General features: G+C 40.4%; 1 protein-coding gene across 10 annotated transcripts in view; it reads left to right on the top strand.

Annotated features, from left to right (window-relative positions):
- Positions 1 to 18,282, top strand: part of SUMF1 (sulfatase modifying factor 1) — a 114,135-nt gene that overhangs the window by 65,564 nt on the left and 30,289 nt on the right. For all 10 annotated transcript variants that reach the window (XM_074032758.1, XM_074032757.1, XM_074032756.1 and 7 more), the window contains one exon: positions 2,341 to 2,454. In XM_074032758.1, coding sequence (XP_073888859.1) covers positions 2,341 to 2,454 — 114 coding nt within the window. The remainder of the gene's footprint in view (positions 1 to 2,340; positions 2,455 to 18,282) is intronic.

Here is an 18,282-nt window from a genome sequence, read left to right as displayed (position 1 = left end):
GTTAACTGTTGGTGTCACTGGGTCTGGTGCCTCATGCTTATAATCCCAGCACTTCGAGAGGCTGAGACAAGAGGTTTGTTTGAACCTAGGAGTTCAAGACCAGCCTGGGCAACATGGGGAGACCCCATCTCTATAAAAAATTCCAAAAATTAGTTGGGTGTGGTCGTGCACACTTGTGGTCCCAGCTACTCAGGAGGCTGAGCTGGGAGGATCGCTTGAGCTTGGGAAGTTGAGGCTGCAGTGAACTGTGATCGCATCACTGTACTCCCGTCTGGGTGACAGAGCAAGACCCTATCTAAAAAAAAAAAATAGTGTTGGTGCACAGATAGGACCTCAGGCAGACGGATTTGAGAGCACTTCCACCTGTGCTCTTTGAGTCTGGAAAATGATTCCTTCCTCCAGCATGTGTTTCATCTGTTTTTGTTTGTTTGTTTGAGATGTAATCTCGCTGTGTCACCCAGCCTGGACTGCAGTGGTGCCATCTTGACTCACTGGAACCTCCGCCTCCTGGGTTCAAGCAATTCTCCTACCTCAGCCTCCTGAGTAGCTGGGATTACAGGCATGGGCCATGCACCTGCCTGGCTAATTTTTTTGTATTTTTAGTAGAGACAGGGTTTCACCATGTTGGCCAGGCTAGTCTTGAACTCCTAACCCCAGGTGATCCACTCACCTTGACCTCTCAAAGTGCTAGGATTACAGGCATGAGCCACTGTACCTGGCATGTTTCATCTTTTAACTGCACTTGCTCCCCTGGCTCCTTTCCTTTTCTTCCTAAAATAACTGAATTTCTTCTTTTCCTTCCTACTCCTTCCAGCTATTACTCTACCATGTTTTTTTGGATCCTCTCCAAATTGTTGAAAAAGTTGTTTATGTCTGTGGCCTCTTCTTTCTCTTTTGAACTCTGAGCCCTATTCGAAATCTGCCCACACAGCTCTACTTTTGTAAAGGAGAATGCCTTCAGCCAGAAATTTCTCCCTCTTGTGAATTTCTCTGACATTTTATTTCCCTCTCTTACCCTACTCATCCCATTCTGCCTTTCAGAATTGGATTTTGAGTTTTGGGCATATTCTTTTTTTCTCCCTCATTAAACTAGTTGAGGTCATTCATTATTTGTCATTGAAGCCTTCCCTGTCTTTAGTCACTGTGCATGGAATTACTGAATGAACCAATGAATAAGTACTGCTGTTTCCATAATGATTGCTGATTTTGGAAGCAGTGTGGTGAGAATTTTCAGCTTTCCAACTCATCCAGATTAAGTTCTTTTCACACTAGCTTCGTGACTTTGATTGGAGTGCTCTGAATTGCCCAAGCATCAGATGCTTCCATATTCATGTGTAGATGTGAAACCATCTGAAGCCACATGGAATGAATTTTAGTTTATTCATTCCTTGCATTCTACTTCATTTAGTATGGAAAAAGCATGGATTTACAAAAAGATTGTTAAACCCCCAAGGATTACTTGATATATGTATATATATTTTTCATTTTAAAAATGAAATTTTCCTTTATGTTTGAGAATTTCCGTTTTAAAATGTTGAGAAAAATGTTAAGCCATTAAGCCAGCAAAACTTTCTGCATTTACTATTGTTCAGTTAGATTTTTTTTTTCTCTTGCTCTCCCCGCTTTTATAAAAACTCTACACTTTGGTCCCGTGTTTGTGACAGTATTATGTGGCAGACTGTCTGACCTGCCTTTGAAATGTATAATTTTCTGCTGAAGAATACATACACTTTGCCTGAGACTCAGGTTTCAGAGACTGAAAACCCTCTATTACCAATATAGTTGATAATGAATTCACATTTTCTTTATAAAAACAAATCCCCTTAAGTTTTGAGGCTTAAGATAAGATGATGAGTTGGCAGAAACTTGTGGAGAGGACAGAGCTGACTGACTTGGGGTCTCTCAGTGCTGAAAGACATTTTGTGGCCAGGAAAGTTGAGCTCTGATGGCAAGACTCATATTGGGTCCAATGGGATTTTCCTGTGAATGATTTTGAAAGTCTAAGTATCTTCTATCCTCCCCCTACTCACCCAATGTTTGATACAAATTTTTAATTTATGATAATATTAGTAACTCTATTAGGAATAATTTATCTGACTTTCATGCCATTTAATATGAACTCTCTTTAGGTTTCTGAATTCTCTAAGAGCTCAAAGCCAAAAAAAAAAAAAAAAAATGCCCCTTTCTTTGTCTTTATGTTGGCCGAATTGTACTTTGACTATTGGAATAAAAATCAGTATTCATACTCTGAAATTAAAGCTCTTGTTGCATTTCTGCACTGAAGACTTTTTCTAAACCAGGTGAATAGTTTGACAGCATTTTTCCTTTCTTTATTTTTAGGTTGATGCCTTCCCTCCCAATGGTTATGGCTTATACAACATAGTGGGGAACGCGTGGGAATGGACTTCAGACTGGTGGACCGTTCATCATTCTGTTGAAGAAACGCTTAACCCGGTGAGTATTATTCGCAGAGCATGTATCTTGGAATGGTAGCATCTGTCCTCTGGGCAGTCTGCAGCCAGACTTTCATGTATTTCCAAAGGGTATTTACATACTCTGGAAATTAATCTTGGGATTTCCCTAAAGGGGCGTTAAGCACATGTTTCTTATTTCAACCTTAGAGCATTTTGCAAAAATGTCTGTGAGCATCTTATCTTTTCCAGGATTGTGATGGTGATAACTATTTGAGGAAATCTGCCTATAACTTTAGAAATTGTATTCAGTCTCGTAAATTTGATCAAAGCGTGATATATAAATAATTATAAAGTTTATTACTGTTTTATTATTAACTATTAAGATCTGTTAGATGGTATTTATCATGCCTCTAGTTGCCTGAGTTCTGATGGGTTGAAATTTTGATTCAGCAGCATTGTTTGGAGAGAATGAGAAAGGGTGTTTTCTGGTTAAATGTTGAAGCAGGAAGTTGTGTCATTTAGTGATTAATTCCTGAACCTCTTAGTATGTCAGGTCAAGGCACCTTATACCTTGGGAACAGAAGACAATCATGTTTGTCTCAGTTTTACTTATTCTGGCATGTGAAAAAAGTTGAATGCAAATAGTATACTACCCTGCCTCTAAAACCAAACTATCCCAGCAGAATGTATACAAATTGAGACACTACATGGGCATGTGTGTGGAAAGTTCTTCCTTTAAAAAGAACATCTCTGAATATTTTTTATGGTGTGAACAGATTGGGGGGAAAATATCATGCAAAATCCTATCTCTAGCAAAGTAGCCATTCATAAGTCAGTTCCAGGAATGTATATTTATAACCAAACTAGCTAGACTGGGTACTTGATGTGCTTAATTTTAAACCTGAACCTTTTGAAAAGGCTCAAAGGGTAATGATAAAGAAAATTAATTCTTAAGTATTTTCTCAATATAGGATTATAGAGCAATTGAAGAAATAGACTCTGCCTGAGGTTCATTTTTCAGAATATGGGAATAAAGTTGTTTGGTATGCTTAATTTTTCTTCACAGAATAACACATGGGCTGCTCATGAATAATCTAGAGAAACAGATCTACTTTTGGGGGGGGGTGCAGATAAAAAAGCTGAGTTCTTCAGAAACTGTCATCCCTCCTCAGTTTCTTTTAATTTCCAGCAGGGCTGGTGGAAGTAGTGGTCAAAATGAAAATAAGGTTGTAAAATTTTAGGTGGGTTTGTGGTTGGGAGATGTCATTCTCTACTGGCAAGATGTGACTTGGCATTTGCTGTCAGAATCAGAAGTAGAATTTTTTTCCTCTCAGATAAAAGCATCTGCATGCTTGGAAGGGGGTGCACAAGGCCTTAGAATGCTGGCAAGTTGTGAATGTATCTATCTGACCATCTGGTGTGGAGCTGAGTGCTTGTTAGCTTTCAGTTTTAGAACTACTTGTGTTTCTTCTAAGGATTTACAGAAAAATTCACATTTTTCTTTTTACCAATCCCAGGCTTTATCCTGGATGTTGCCCTTGCTCTAATGAAATTGTTCTCATTTTAGGTTTCTCTTTGTCCCAGTGGCCTCCTTTGCTTCCTCATTTGACTGGGATATAATTTAGCAGTTTTGAGAACTAAACCCCAAATCCTTAGACAATTCATACTCTGTAATTCAGGTCTTTACAGCTATTCTTCATTGCCAGCAGAAAAGCCATGATCATCCCTTATCTGGGTTACTGCAGCAGCCTCCCAGAGGGCTCCCTTGCCTTCCCTCTCTTTGTCATATTGAGACTAGACTGATCTATATAGAGAGCAAGTCACATGCGGTCACTCCGCTGTTTAAAATCCTTTAATGCCTTCTTATTACCTGAAGAATAAAGTGTAAAATATTTTTTAAAAACTTATTACTTTTATCTTTTTATTATTATTATTATTATTTTTTGGAGAGAGAGTCTCACTCTATCCCTCAGGCTGGAGTGCAGTGGTGTGATCTCAGCTCACTGCAGCCTCTGCCTCCCATGTTCAAGTGATTCTCATGACTCAGCCTTCCAAGTAGCTGGGATTACAGGTGCCCACCACCACACCCAGCTAATTTTTGTATTTTTAGTAGAAATGGGGTTTTGCCATGTTGGCCAGACTGGTCTTAAACTCCTGACCTCAGGTGATCTGCCCGCCTTGGCCCCCCAAAGTTCTGGGATTACAGGTGTGTGAACCACCATGCCAGGTCTTATTACTTTTATTTTTAATTTTTGTGGAGATGGGGTCTTGCTCTGTTACACAGGCTGGTCTTGAACTCCCGGCCTCAAGCAGTCCTCCCGCCTTGGCCTCCTAAAGTGCTGGGAGTACAGATGTGGGACACTGCACCTGGCTGATTAAGTATAAATTCTTGCACATGACTTCTGAAGGCTAACATAATTTAACCCTCGCTGATCTCTCTAGCCACATCTTTTTTTTTCTTTTTTAAACAGTTAATTATGAAATGTTACAAAAATTCAGAATAGTACAGAAAATAGTATAATAGATAACTGTGTACCTACTATATAATGTTAATAGTTTACTGTGTTTACTTTCTGTCTCTTTTAGCCAAAGAAAAAGAATAAAAACTGTTCTTCTCATCAGTGCTTGATATCATCGGTATGTTTTATTTAAGCTGCTCTGGTCAGTGTGCAGGGCTATTTCACTGTGTTTTTCAGTCATCATTTTTTAAACTTTGTCTGATAACTCTGATATCTGGCCACCAGGTTGATCTGTTTCTGTTGTTCTTGGCTTTCAGTCACATCTTTTTCTCTCACATGCCTGGTTAGTTTTGACTGAGTGTCAGACATTTTATGTGAAAATTTGTGGAGGTAATTTGAGATCTAGATAGTGTGATGTGTCTCTGGAGAGGATTTACCTTTGCTTCTAGAAACTTCTATTTCAGATTAGCTTTAATCTAGTCAGGAATTGAGATGATTTGAAGCAGAGCTTCAGACCCTGTAATGGCCAGACTATTCCAAGTTCCCCCTGGGTATGGTTCTTCCGGGTGCCAGCCAAAAGTCTAGGGGTTTTACCATAGATCCTCCACCTTGGAGGGCCTTGAACTCCAATGTTTTATTTCCTCAGGCCATAAGTCTATTGAAAGTTCTGCTCAGCTTCTCAGCCTTACATCTGCCATTTGAGGCAGTAGATCTCTAAGGACAACAGTTTCACCTCTCTAGGATTTGAGCCCTGCAATTCTTCACAGCTGTGGTAGTTCTCATCGGGTCTGGTTAAGTCCTATTTCTCTTTGAGATCTTAATTTATTTGCTTTTCTTCCCTAATGGACTGTGTATCTCTAGTGCTTAGCAAATAACCTGTATATAATTATTGACCCTACAGTAATACCAGTTCCAGATATACGGGATTGGGGGAGTTTGGTGACTGTCCAGACTCCAGGTGTTTCATAAGCAGAGGCTGGTTAGAAGAGACATTTTCAGGGAAAGTTTAGAACCAAAATATCCGTGTGGTTAGTAAATATTTCAATTCAGGAACTGACCTCTTCTATGTCATGTATTTATGTTAGTTCTGTGACTAACTCACAACGGCAAGTCATTTTAAAGCTTCTTTGGAGAGCTTGGGAATATCAGTGCCCTATATGCAAAGGCTATTCAGGAAATATATTTTTCTTATTCAGTGATTTCCAGGGCACAAAAGTTAATCATTAGTTTTTATTTTATTGGGCAGTCATTTATGGCAAAAGCAGGTTGTGGAAACAGCCGTGTGTGCTTTGTACACATCTAAAAGAAGATGAGGTATTTGTCCATGTGAAAAAAGGATCAGCTTGGTTAGCGTGTGTGTGTGTGTGTGTGTGTGTGTGTGTGTGTGTGTGTGTGTGTGTACTATGTGTGTGTCCTGTGGAGGTGCTACATTAAGGTGGCCTCATTCCCCTCCTCACAGACACAATCTAGTATATGGCCAGTGCTGCAATGTATTTTAACCCAATAATTGGTTTTTGCAAATGTAGTTTGTGGTTATTTGCTTCTCAGTTACCTAAGTCTGAGACGAATATTAATCTGTGGTGCCATGTAGTGCTTTCAGTTAAAGAAACATGTAGAGGTTATATAACATTCTAATTTCCCACATCTGCGTACTCACTTTCAGTACCAAGGTACCCTGCTGACTTGTTCAGTTGATGATGTGACAGGATGGGGCGATCTGTGATATCTTTCCCTCTCTGTTAGGGACACAGTTGCATTTAGGTGGCGTCTTTTTCTCAGGGAAAGAACTCTAATTTTGTTTTTGTTTTATTTGAGGTGGAAGCTTGCTCTGTCACCCAGGATGGAGTGTAGTGGCACAACCTTGGCTCACTGCAACCTCCGCCTCCCAGGTACAAGCAATTCTCCTCAGCCTCCCGAATAGCTGGGATTACAGGTGCCCGTGCTACCATGCCCAGCTAATTTTTTTTGTATTTTTAGTAGAGACGAGGCTTCACCATGTTGGTCAGGCTGGTCTTGAACTCCTAACCTCTGGTGATCCACCCGCCTCTGCCTCCCAAAGTGCTGGGATTACAGGTGTGAGCCACCACGCTTGGCTGTCAGGGAAAGAACTCTAATTTTGGACTTAACCAAAATAACTTGGATTACAGCTCTGCCACTTAATGTTAAAGGACTACTGCTAAATTTGGAATATATCTTCATTTTCCTTGTCTACAAATTGGAAATAATTATACTGGATGAAATTTTGTGAAATTTAATTTGTCACTGTATGTGCAAACTTTATATCACTTCCAGAGGACTGTTGTTATTTTACTGTTTTTGTTTATATTATGTTTTGGCTATCTAATTATAATATTGCTTACTTCCATCAGCAGAGTTAATGAGAAACGTTGGTCTTCAGAGGCATGGGGGAAAAAAAGAAAAAAGAAGCAGAGGGGAAGTAAATGATATTTATAAATACTGATTGCTGATATTCCTCTTACCCTTACCTTTTGTTGGCTTATCACATACTCATTCTCTCAATGAAAACCTTGCTCATCAAAGCCCAGTGAGATCAAAGTTTTCCAAAACGTATTCCTCCTCTGAATGAATCTCTGCTACTTACCACATTTTAGCCAGAAATTCAGTTTGTTTTGCTTCCGTTAATGTGGAATTTGATTGTCTAATAGATTGTATAGCTCTCGATATTTTGGAAAGTGTCCTCTGTTTCTCAGGGTTGTTTGATGTATGGAATTGACCTGGGATATGCTGGGTGCAGTGGCTCATGCCTGTAATCCCAGCACTCTGGGAGGCTGAGTGGGAGGATCGCTTGAGCTCAGGAGTTTGAGACCAGCCTGGGCAACATGGCAAAATCTCATCTTTACAGAAAACACAAAAAGTTAGCTGGGCATGGTGGCACATGCCTGTAGTCCCAGCTACTTGGGAGATTGAGGTGCGAGGATGGTTTGAGCCTGGGAGGCGGAGGTTGCAATAAGCCGAGATCACACCACTGAACTCCAGCCTGGGCAACAGAGCCAGACCCGGTGTCAAAAAATAAACAAAATACACACAAAAAATAAAATCGACCTGGGATAAGCCCTCCTTGTCTGTCCTCCGTGGTGTGCAGAGGCCACCCCTCTGAGCTCTTGCCTATCCACACATAGCACATTAAGTACATTTGGGGCACATACCAGTTCTCTGGCCAGAGATTAGCATGTATACTCATGCTTGCAGATGCCATACTTGTTGACCCTGCTCAGATCCTTCTTTGTCATTGCATGATAGGGCTTAGGGCTTGGACTCACAGTAGTTTTTTAGATCCTCTAAACTCCACACTTGATTGTTCCTCTTCCCTGTGATCCTCTGGCCTCCCACCACTGTGTCTCAGTGTGCAACAGAAGCATGAGACTGTTACTTAGCTTGCCTCCTGATCTTCTTCTGCCCAGGCAATGAGACTGCCATTTTCTCAGTCTGGCAAAAACCAGTAAATATCATGTCATCTTTCTCCTTAATTAAGACTTTCATACCAATTGATGGTCCCATCAACAGTCTCATCATTTCAAGCAAGCATTCATTGAGTACCTAGTATGTGCTGGGGGCCGAGGGAGGAAGTTGATTGAGAATTTCTCCCTGCCCATAAGGCCTTCACTCACATGTTTTTTGTTTTGTTTTGTTTTGATTTTTGGAGACAGTTTCCTTCTTGTTGCCCAGACTGGAGTGCAGTGGCACTATCTCAACTCACTGCAACCTCCACCTCCTGGGTTCAAGTGATTCTTCTGCCTCAGCCTCCCAAGCAGGATTACAGGCATGTGTCATATGCCACCACGCCTGGCTAATTTTGTATTTTCAGTTGAGATGGGGTTTCACTGTGTTGGTCAGGCTGGTCTCGAACTCCTGACCTCAGATGATTCACCTGTCTCAGCCTCCCAAAGTGCTAGGATTACAGGCATGAGCCACTGTGCCTGGCCCACTCATATGTTTTTGATCAGGACATTCTGAGGACATGAATAAATCAGTTTGATGGAGAACTAACCTAGTGTTCAAAATGAAAAAAAGCACGAAAGTGATAATGAAGTTCGTCTGATAATAAATTTAATACGGCTACAAGTTATACATAGTAAATGCCAAGGGCAAAACAAGGTGATCAAAATAACAGCCTTTTGGGGCTATGTTTGGGAAAATAGTTTTATCTCCTTATCCCTAGTGGAAGATGAATGTCTTCTGGAGGAAGTACTAATATTTGCCCATTGTAATTTTTCACTGTGGATCAGTTGCAAGGTTCTTCATCCAATAAAATAGAACTATTGAGAAGTAGAAATAAACTCAAATGTATGGTTCAGATATTTAGATCCTGCAGACACATTTCCAAACACGTTATCCAAACATATGCTTCTTGCTTGAAAAGAACGAATTCTAATTCCAGTTACTCTTTGGACGATGTTAGAAATACCATTTGTTTCCAGTTCAGGACAAAATTACCCTCAGAGCCTCATGTTACAACTACTGATTGTTCCTGAGCAAAAAGAGCAGAACACCAAAATGTACCATGGCCTCCTTAGTTTGGAGGGTCAGGGGGGTATCTGAAAGGTGGGAAGTGGAAACCTCCTCTAACCTCTCACCCTGTAGGAATTCCTTCTTTGATACCCCTGACAGCTGTGGTCCTGCAACCTCTTGCTAAAAGCTTCTTGGTGAATAAGCTCTCCCCAACACTTGGGGCAACTTACTGCCTTGTCAGATGTTCTCACTGAAGGTTCCTCTGTCCAACTCAAATCCTCCTTGAAGTGTCAACTCAGTGGCCCTCATTCTGCCATTGCTGAGAATAAGAAAGTATCTTCCTTCTGCCTTGTACATACAAGCTCTTGAGATACCTAAGGACAGTTGTCGTGTCTCCCCTGCCCCACCCATTTTTCTGTTTCTAGATAAGCATTCCCATTCTTCTGCTGCACCTGGGATAACTGGGTTTGCAATTCAGGGCAACCCAGTTACATTCCTCTGAATAACATGAATTGAGGGAAAATGTCCCTTTTTGTAAATGGACACCCAGAATTATACACAGTGTTCTTATACACAGTGTTCTAGATGTTGTTGGATAGATGCAAATAATAGTGGGGCTATCCTTTTTTTATTTATTCTGTCTCATCAGGTCTCAGATTATGTCAGCAGTTAAGGGTTTGGTTAGTGGATGCCAATCAAGCTGGGTTTGAATCTTGTCACTGTAACTGTGGCTTGCCAGATGTGTGACCCTGTGCAAGTCACTTAACTGCTCTGAGACTCAGTTTGCTTCCTTCTTAAATGGAGATGAAGATTCCTACTTCATAGAGTTGTAAGGAAGTGAGAGAGTATAGTACGGTACTTAGCACAATGTTTGGCAAATAGCATGTGATACATGGTAGCTTCCATCCTAATTGCTATCAGTGCTACACTACCACTACTATGGGCACTACTACTGTTACTATGAGTAGTAGCTGCAGTAGTAACGAAGAACAGTATCCCACTGATGGTTCCTGTTAAGCTTGTAGCCAAATAAAACTTGCATTTTTCTTCCATGTTGATCTCAGGCTAGGTCTCCCCTAATGTTGTTGTTACACGGCAATTTTTTTTTTTATGTAGCTATTTTTTACATGCAGTTATTTTTTAAGAAATATTTTTAAAAATTTTGAATCTTTTCTTTGTTTTGTACGTGCATTTTGAAACTTCATGCAATGCCTATCTCATGTCTCCATGAGATTTCATTTTGTTTATGGGTTTCAACCTTGAGAGACAGCTTATAGAAATCATTCTGGCTATCAGTGCTGTCTTCAATGGTGGTAGCTTTCCCTTCCAATTTATTATAACCAACAGATTTGGCTGTTTTAAAGTCATTGATATAGTATGAATGGGACAGGGCCCAAGGCAAAGCCCTGTAGCACTGGAGTCAGCCTACATTTCCTGAGTATCTACTGTAGTATCAGGATATATATACTCTTGGGATACAGAGATGTGTAACACAAGTCTTGCTGTTAAGAAGCTCCTAGTTTGTTAAGGAAAGATTGAGTGCCATTCAGATGAATCAAGATGCACTATGGTAAGATTTGTTATGGATATGATTGAGGTGGAGCCTTGGTGACCTCTCTACTCTCTACCAGTTGGAGCTGTGAAGGCTTCTTGGAGGAGGTGCCTTTAGAAAGAATGGCAGCAATTGGCAAGGTAACTATGATAGGTCCGAGGGATCCAAAGATGAAGAAGACAGGGTCCAGCCTTTTGAGGAATTCAAGGTAAGTGGTGAAAGGATTTTCTTCTTTCTTTCCCCACTTCTTTTAGTTTCTTAAGTAAATGCCTAATCAGTGCCCTGAGCCATAGCTGCCCTCCATTTACCCTTCAGTCCTGAAGTGTGATGACTTTTCCATACCCAAAGTAAATACAATGAGAGGGAAGCATGTGTGTATGTGCACTTCTTTCTTCTCGTTTTTCTGCAACATATTTTCCTACTTCTTACGGAGCAGTAGAACTGTTTCAAGAATTTCCTTTAGCTTACCAGCTAGAGGCTTTGGAGAGTGACTGGTAAATTGTCTTCCTTACTTCAGTGTGCTGAAGAAAGGGGCTTTTATTGGTTACCTTTTCACAGTGTTCACACTCCTGGGAAGGGAGAGCCATATGCTATAAGATTGGGATGGCAGCAAGTGAGCAGAATGGGTTGGGCTTATAACAGAAACATTAAAAAAAAGAGCAGAGCGTTTGCTAATGTAGTTATTCGTCATTCTCAGTAAAGTTCTTTCTGCTGCACTGAATAACAGAGTCATGGTTAAGTGATGAAAGTGAGGTCAGTCGCCTGGGTTTCCATCTGAGATTTAGCTTTAAAATGTCGTGGGGCCCTAGGTGAGTTATGTCACCCTTGTAGGCTTACTGCTTCATCTATAAGTTGTGCTGAGGATGTAGCAAGCCATTCCTAAGGGTGCAGTAAATCTGGGGAACTGCCCTTGGGTCTGCTGCTGGCTTGCAAAGTAGGCAGTGATGGAGGCTGCAACTGACAGTAACATGGTTAAGAGGGTGGTTTTAAAATGATTTCCACAGAGTGTAAACTAGTTCAACCATCGTGGAAGACAGTGTGGCAATTCCTCAAGGATCTAGAACTGGAAATACCATTTGACCCAGCGATCCCATTACTGGGTGTATACCCAAAGGCTTATAAATCATGCTACTACTATAAAGAAACATGCACACGTATGTTTATTGGGGCACTATTCACAAAAGCAAAGACTTGGAACCAACCCAAATGTCCATCAATGATAAACTGGATTAAGAAAATGTGGCACATATACACCGTGGAATACTATGCAGCCATAAACAAGGATGAGTTCATGTCCTTCGTTGGGACATGGATGAAGCTGGAAGCCATCATTCTGAGCAAACTATCGCAAGGACGGAAAACCAAACACCGCATGTTCTCACTCATAGGTGGGAATTGAACAATGAGAGCACTTGGACACAGGGTGGGGAACATCACACACTAGGGCCTGTTGTGGAGTGGGGGGAGGGGGGAGGGGTAGCATTAGGAGAAATACCTAATGTAAATGACAAGTTCATGGGTGTAGCACACCAACAAGGCACATGTATACATATGTAACAAACCTGCACGTTGTGCACATGCACCCTAGAACTTAAACTATAATAAAAATAAAATAAAATAAAATGATTTCCACCTAGGTCCACATCCCAGCTCTGCTATCTTAGGGCCAGGGGGTGAAATCCTTTGCTTCTGTTTCCTTGTCTATAAAATGGAGTAATAGTAAGATTCAACAATATCGAGCTGTTCTAAGGATTAAAAAGAAAGGTTAACTCACTGTGCCCACCATACAGCAAGCACTCGGTAAATGAGAGCAGATTATGGTTTCTAAGTGCCTCTCAGTCAGAACATCTCCCTTTGGAAAATCCTTTCCCCTTCAGCATTGCCTCTTGTTATGTAGTAGACCAGATTATGTTCTTTTTCTTTCGTTTGTTTAATAGCATTTTTGAGCACCTGCTCTGTGCTAGTGGCAACCATAAACATCACACAGTCCTTGCCTTCAGAGAATTTGAATCTCAGAATTCCTAATGGTGGTTTCTTATCATTTCCATGGTAATAGGCACTTTTGCTCCACTGATGCTTAGGAAGCCAGAACCAAAGCCCAGGTTTTTGGATTTCTTTCAATGAAAAGATTGTTTATTCCTTTCCTGTACTTTTCTTCACCTGGAAAGGCCATGGGGAAATTTCAGTGTGACGGCTTGAAAGCCTGTGTCTCTTGGCTCCCTTAGTTGCATCCACAGCTGACAGGCCATGTCTGAGCAGCTTTTCTGGGCAGAGGAAGGGTACTCTGGGAATTCAGGTAGAATTAGGCCGCCAGTTTGGGTCAGTTGCTTGAGGATTTTTATCTCTTGTCTTGGTGTGGTTTGAAGTATGAATTGAGAACATAAATTTAGGCTCTCGGCTGGGTGCAGTAGCTCATATCCGTAATCCCAGCATTTTGGGGGGACGAGGTGGGCGGATCACATGAGGTCAGGAGTTTGAGACCTAACATGGTGAAACTCTGTCCCTAATAAAATATACAAAAATTAGCTGGGTGTGGTGGCATGCACCTGTAGTCCCAGCTACTTGGGAGGCTGAGGCACAAGAATCACTTGAACCCAGGAGGCAGAGGTTACAGTGAGCTGAGATCGCGCTACTACATTCCAGCCTAGATGACAGAGCAAAACTCTTGTCTCAAAAAAAAAAAAAAAAAAAAAGAAAGGAAATGTATGCACTGTTTGGAGGGCCAGACCCTTTGCCAGGACTGGCATCCTGTCTTCCACTTCCGTGTTCCTTCCTTTCCATCTTCTTCATGACCTGGGATCTCCCTGGACAGATTGTTTTTTTTTGGCAGTGAATTACAGTTAACCCCAAATGTTCCTGCATTGTCTCAGCCTGTGATTGCTGCTTAAGATTTTCAGATAGAGTTCGGTCTCATCACTCTTGGCTGTAAGCAAAGATTAATATACATATATACTCCAACTCACACAATAATTCTCTTCCTTACATTTTCTCACATACAGTAGTCCATATTCATAAACAGTTTTCCCACAGTACTCCTGAGTCATCACAAATGGTTTGGGGAGGAAGAGTGGTCTCTGTCAACTTAAAGATGGCCCCCAAGCCCTTCCCCACTGTAGCTTTATAGATTTTTAGTGTGAAATGTGTTTCGGGTTAAAAGTATATGCCTCAGACCCTGCATCCCTGTGTAATAGTCCTGACTTTACTCCAGACTGCTGTGCTTCTGGAGTGAACAAAATGAGGAGTGAGGAGTGAAGTCAATGTCTTAAAGCTTTGCATTTATATGGGACTTTTCTCCCCTGAAGAGCTCTAAGTGTTCACGCATGCGTTTTCCCCACCGCTCCGCCCCCTCTCGTTCTCATATCCTCAAAATATTCCTGATTATGCAAAAAAGAAGACGTGGTCTTGGACTCATTTTTTATGGTGTGGAGCTCTAGAGGTTTTGACTTAGCCGAGATTTTGAACTTGATTTGTGGTCAGGATTAAATCCCAGATCTTCTGATCCCCAGATTGTTAATGTTTACTGGATTCCAGATGTTATTTCAAATACAAAATACGAAAGTCTACTTATTTCCTTCTAGTAGTATTTTGTCACAAGCCCCATATGTTAAATCAGGCATCTCAAGACTTGTTATAAATATAAAGATAATTTAAGAAATGGGAATTGCTATGTCATACAGTGGCTTCTTCCAAAAGCAAGAGAGAGGCAGTGAATTTTTTCTATGGTTTTCGATCTCTTGAGATTTTAAATCAGTTTCTTGTCCTTCTTACCTTCCTAACCTCTTATTTCCATTAGATTATTTTTTAAAATTATTGATTTGGCAAGCTAGTTTTTATATCTGACGTCTGACTTGTTAATGAATTGTAAAGTAATATAGTGCCATTTCCCATTCCTATAGCTTACTTTTAGTGACTTCCCCATGTCATAGTATGACTCATTTGTTCTTTCCCTAAGGATCTGAAAATAAAACCAGGTTATTAAGAAGAGAAAATAGAATAGTTAAATTGTCTTTTTTTGTTACCAAATTATGCTATGATTTTTTTCATGTGGATGTATGGATGCCTTTTAAATATGGGAATATGCAGATGCACACATAGAAGTTTTATGCAAGGGTATTCTCCTATCCATTCAGCAAAATTTACTGGCAAGCTACTGAATGCCAGATTTGTGTGCTGGGTTCTGGGAATCTAACAGACAAAATCCTCTTTTCTTAAGGAGCTTGCAGATGTTAAAAGAGCAAGCAAAACCCACCTCAGTGGGTTTACATACATATACATTTATAGCAATAAATACATATACATAATTAAGGAGGAAGTATAGCATGATGGTTAAAAGCATGCAGTTTGGAGTGGGACCTGGATTTAGGTCATAGCTCAGCCACCTACTAGCTGAATAACCTGGAGCAAGTTAGTTAACCTTTCACCCAGCTTCCTCATCTGTAAGTGAGGAAATAGTAATACCCTTTATGGAGTTATTGGAGGTTTCAAGGAGATGCTACAGAGAAAAGGTCTAGGATAGAGGCTGTCATGTAGTAAACACTTGATATATGTTAATTATGAGTATTATGTTTTATGTATAATGAAAATTCAAATAAAATAAGCTAGCAAGCTATGAAATTATACCTTACTCTGAAATCTAATCCATGGAAGACATTTTTTTTGGACCTTTTTAGGGATGTGGAAAGGAGATAGGCCATCTGGTAGCATGCGATTATAAATAACACTTCTTTCCATGGACAGTCTCCACTTTATACTCAGTAAAGGAAGTAAACATGGCATCTAATCAAGCAGCAGAACATACAGAATTGGGCTCTTAGCACTTATCCACTTTCAAAACGTCCAAATAAAATCATGGAAGTCTTCAAGTGGTTCTCTGAAAATAATGTTTAAGTAAAAATGCCATTTGGTATAAGCTAATTGCTTTATTCTCTCATAACTTGCTAATGAATTGTCACAGAAGAACACAGAAGATTGTGAGAATAAAAGAATGTGATAGATCCATAGTGAGACTAAACCGTGTCTACTTTTCTCACTTCAAGTAATACTTAGAACCATATGTGTTCTTGCAGTCAGGACTGACAGTTTTATACAGCTATTCTAAGCAATATAAGTGATTGATTCTGGAGCAAATCTTTCAGTGAATGTAGTCTGTACCCTGTGTTGTTGGTGGTTTGGTTTTAGTTGACCTAGAAGTCGCCTTTGCATTTCGGATGCTGCTGTTGTATAACATGCATTGCTTAGGATAAAACAAACTGATTTCTCTATACCTTAGATCTAATCTGTCTGAAATTGGACAAAGCAGGCATGTTCTTTTGTGTGGCATATTAGTGTGTTACACTTTCTGAAGTTAAAGAACCACCTGCATTATTAGGAAACTAATTCCATCTAGCAGTCTACTGCATTCCATCTGACAGTCTACCACTACCGGTAGATGAGGAGGTTTCTTCTTTGTTGCAGAAATCTAATGTGTTATATGTTTTCTCTTAATCGTTGCTTCTTCTGTGTTTAGGTTGACTGGTTTTCAGCACATAGATGCTTTATAGCCTTGTGTTTCACAGCTATAATAATTCATGCTTCTTAAACAGAGCATATGTATCTACCGTTATACAGGTCAGAGAATTAACCGTTCTCCTGGGGCCTCACTCTTTTTTCTACTCTCTTTCCTTCCTGTCTCGTAGTGGGGAGAGAGGCTGCAAAACTTGAGGCCCTCGAATGAGGCACCTCAAAGAAGATTGTAGTTGCTTATCTCACACCTCAGCAAGAAACCATGGAAAGTTCCCTGAAGGAAGTGACACAATTTGGGATGGAGAAGCTCCAAGATGAAAGGATTTGGACATGTGTCCACCAGCTCATATCAAATGGTTGGCAGGGAAGGACCTTATAAGGTCTCTAGAGGAGCACAAATGAGGGAACTCAGGCCAGGAGGGAAAGAATGGAGCCCAGACTAGATACTGGTTCTGCCAACTACCTGGCCTATACGGTGGGTCCCCTGGTGATGCCTTCTGCCTGGGCTCACCCTGTGGAGTCTCTGCAGGTTATTTTGCAGGCACTTTCTACTTGCAATCTCTTGTAAGACTTTTTATTGTGTGCTTTTAGGCCTTGTGAAACTTGTGAACTATAGAGAGGTCTGTGTGTCTGAAACTAGAATAGTTGAATGATTTATTTGAAAAATGTTACAGTCTATGAGTTAGCTCAGAAGGGGCACATGGTAGAATGGCTGAGTATAGTGCTGAAGCCAGACGTCCTGGCCTTCAACCTGGCTCCTCTGCTTACTAGCTGAGTGACCTTGGGCATACTATTCAACTTCTCTGTTCCTTAGTTCTTTAGCTGTAAGATAAGGCCAATGAGTGGGTATCCAAACATTCCTGGTTTATATCTGTGCCTGGCACAAGTGTTAATAGTGCCACCTTTCAATCTCTAAAGTATCCTTATTTGGATGATCAGTTATATGTCTGCCATACCAATAAGAGAATCTATATCAAAAATTTTTTTGGAAGACTAAAAATATAGAAAACAATACCCAATTGTAACATGCTCAGTAAATATTAGCTGCTGTTGTTTTTTTATGTGCTATTTATTTTACAAGTAGACTGGTATTTTAAATACCCAATTTCATGTATTACTCCAGGAGCAAAAACTGTTACCACAGACTTTGGGATCTGAAAGTGACTTATATTATTGGATAATGAGGAGCTAACAAGGTGTGAGCAAGTGTAATACAATTTCAAAAATTCTCTTCCTTTCTAATCTGGCGTGGGTGAAACAAGTAGCATGGAGGAAATGACTGTTTTCATTCATTTCACTAAAATGGTAATCACCTCAATGGCATGCTGGTTTTACAGAGAAAATACAGTGGAGGTTGCTAATTTGGTTCGTGTGTTTTACTGCACTGTTCTTTCCAATTTGATCTCTAGTTTTCTTTCTTTGACCTTTCTTTGGGTGTCACCTTTTCCTCTCGCAGGAGAGGCTAGTTGCAGTCCCTTCTTCATTGATCCTTGTCTCCAGAGATAAATAAAATTAAACATAATTCAGAAAGCTTTATTTGAAGTAATGGTTTCATCTGCTCACTCTTAAAATATTTTTCATGTTGGACATTAGGTAAAATAAATACAAATTATTTGTATTTTGACTTTATTTTTCACAAATATGTACTTTGGGTAGAGATGCTGCTGAACCTAGAAGATCCTCTATCTGGTTAGGCAGGGGGGTGGGATAAGCTTGCGGAGGCCATGGTGTGATGGACTTTGACTCCTGGTTCTCACTTGCTAGCTGTGTGATCTTGGGGATGCCATTTATTTCATCTCTCTGAGCTTCAGTATTTTTCATCCTTAAAATGAAAAGAATGATACTTCCTGCTCTACAGGGTGATTATGAGGATGAAATAGGATGA

The sequence above is a fragment of the Macaca fascicularis genome, chromosome 2 (assembly GCF_037993035.2).
Source record: "Macaca fascicularis isolate 582-1 chromosome 2, T2T-MFA8v1.1".
Lineage (NCBI taxonomy): Eukaryota > Metazoa > Chordata > Mammalia > Primates > Cercopithecidae > Macaca > Macaca fascicularis.
The sequence above is the reverse complement of the archived record's forward strand: the minus strand, read 5'-3'. Positions and strand labels throughout refer to the sequence as shown.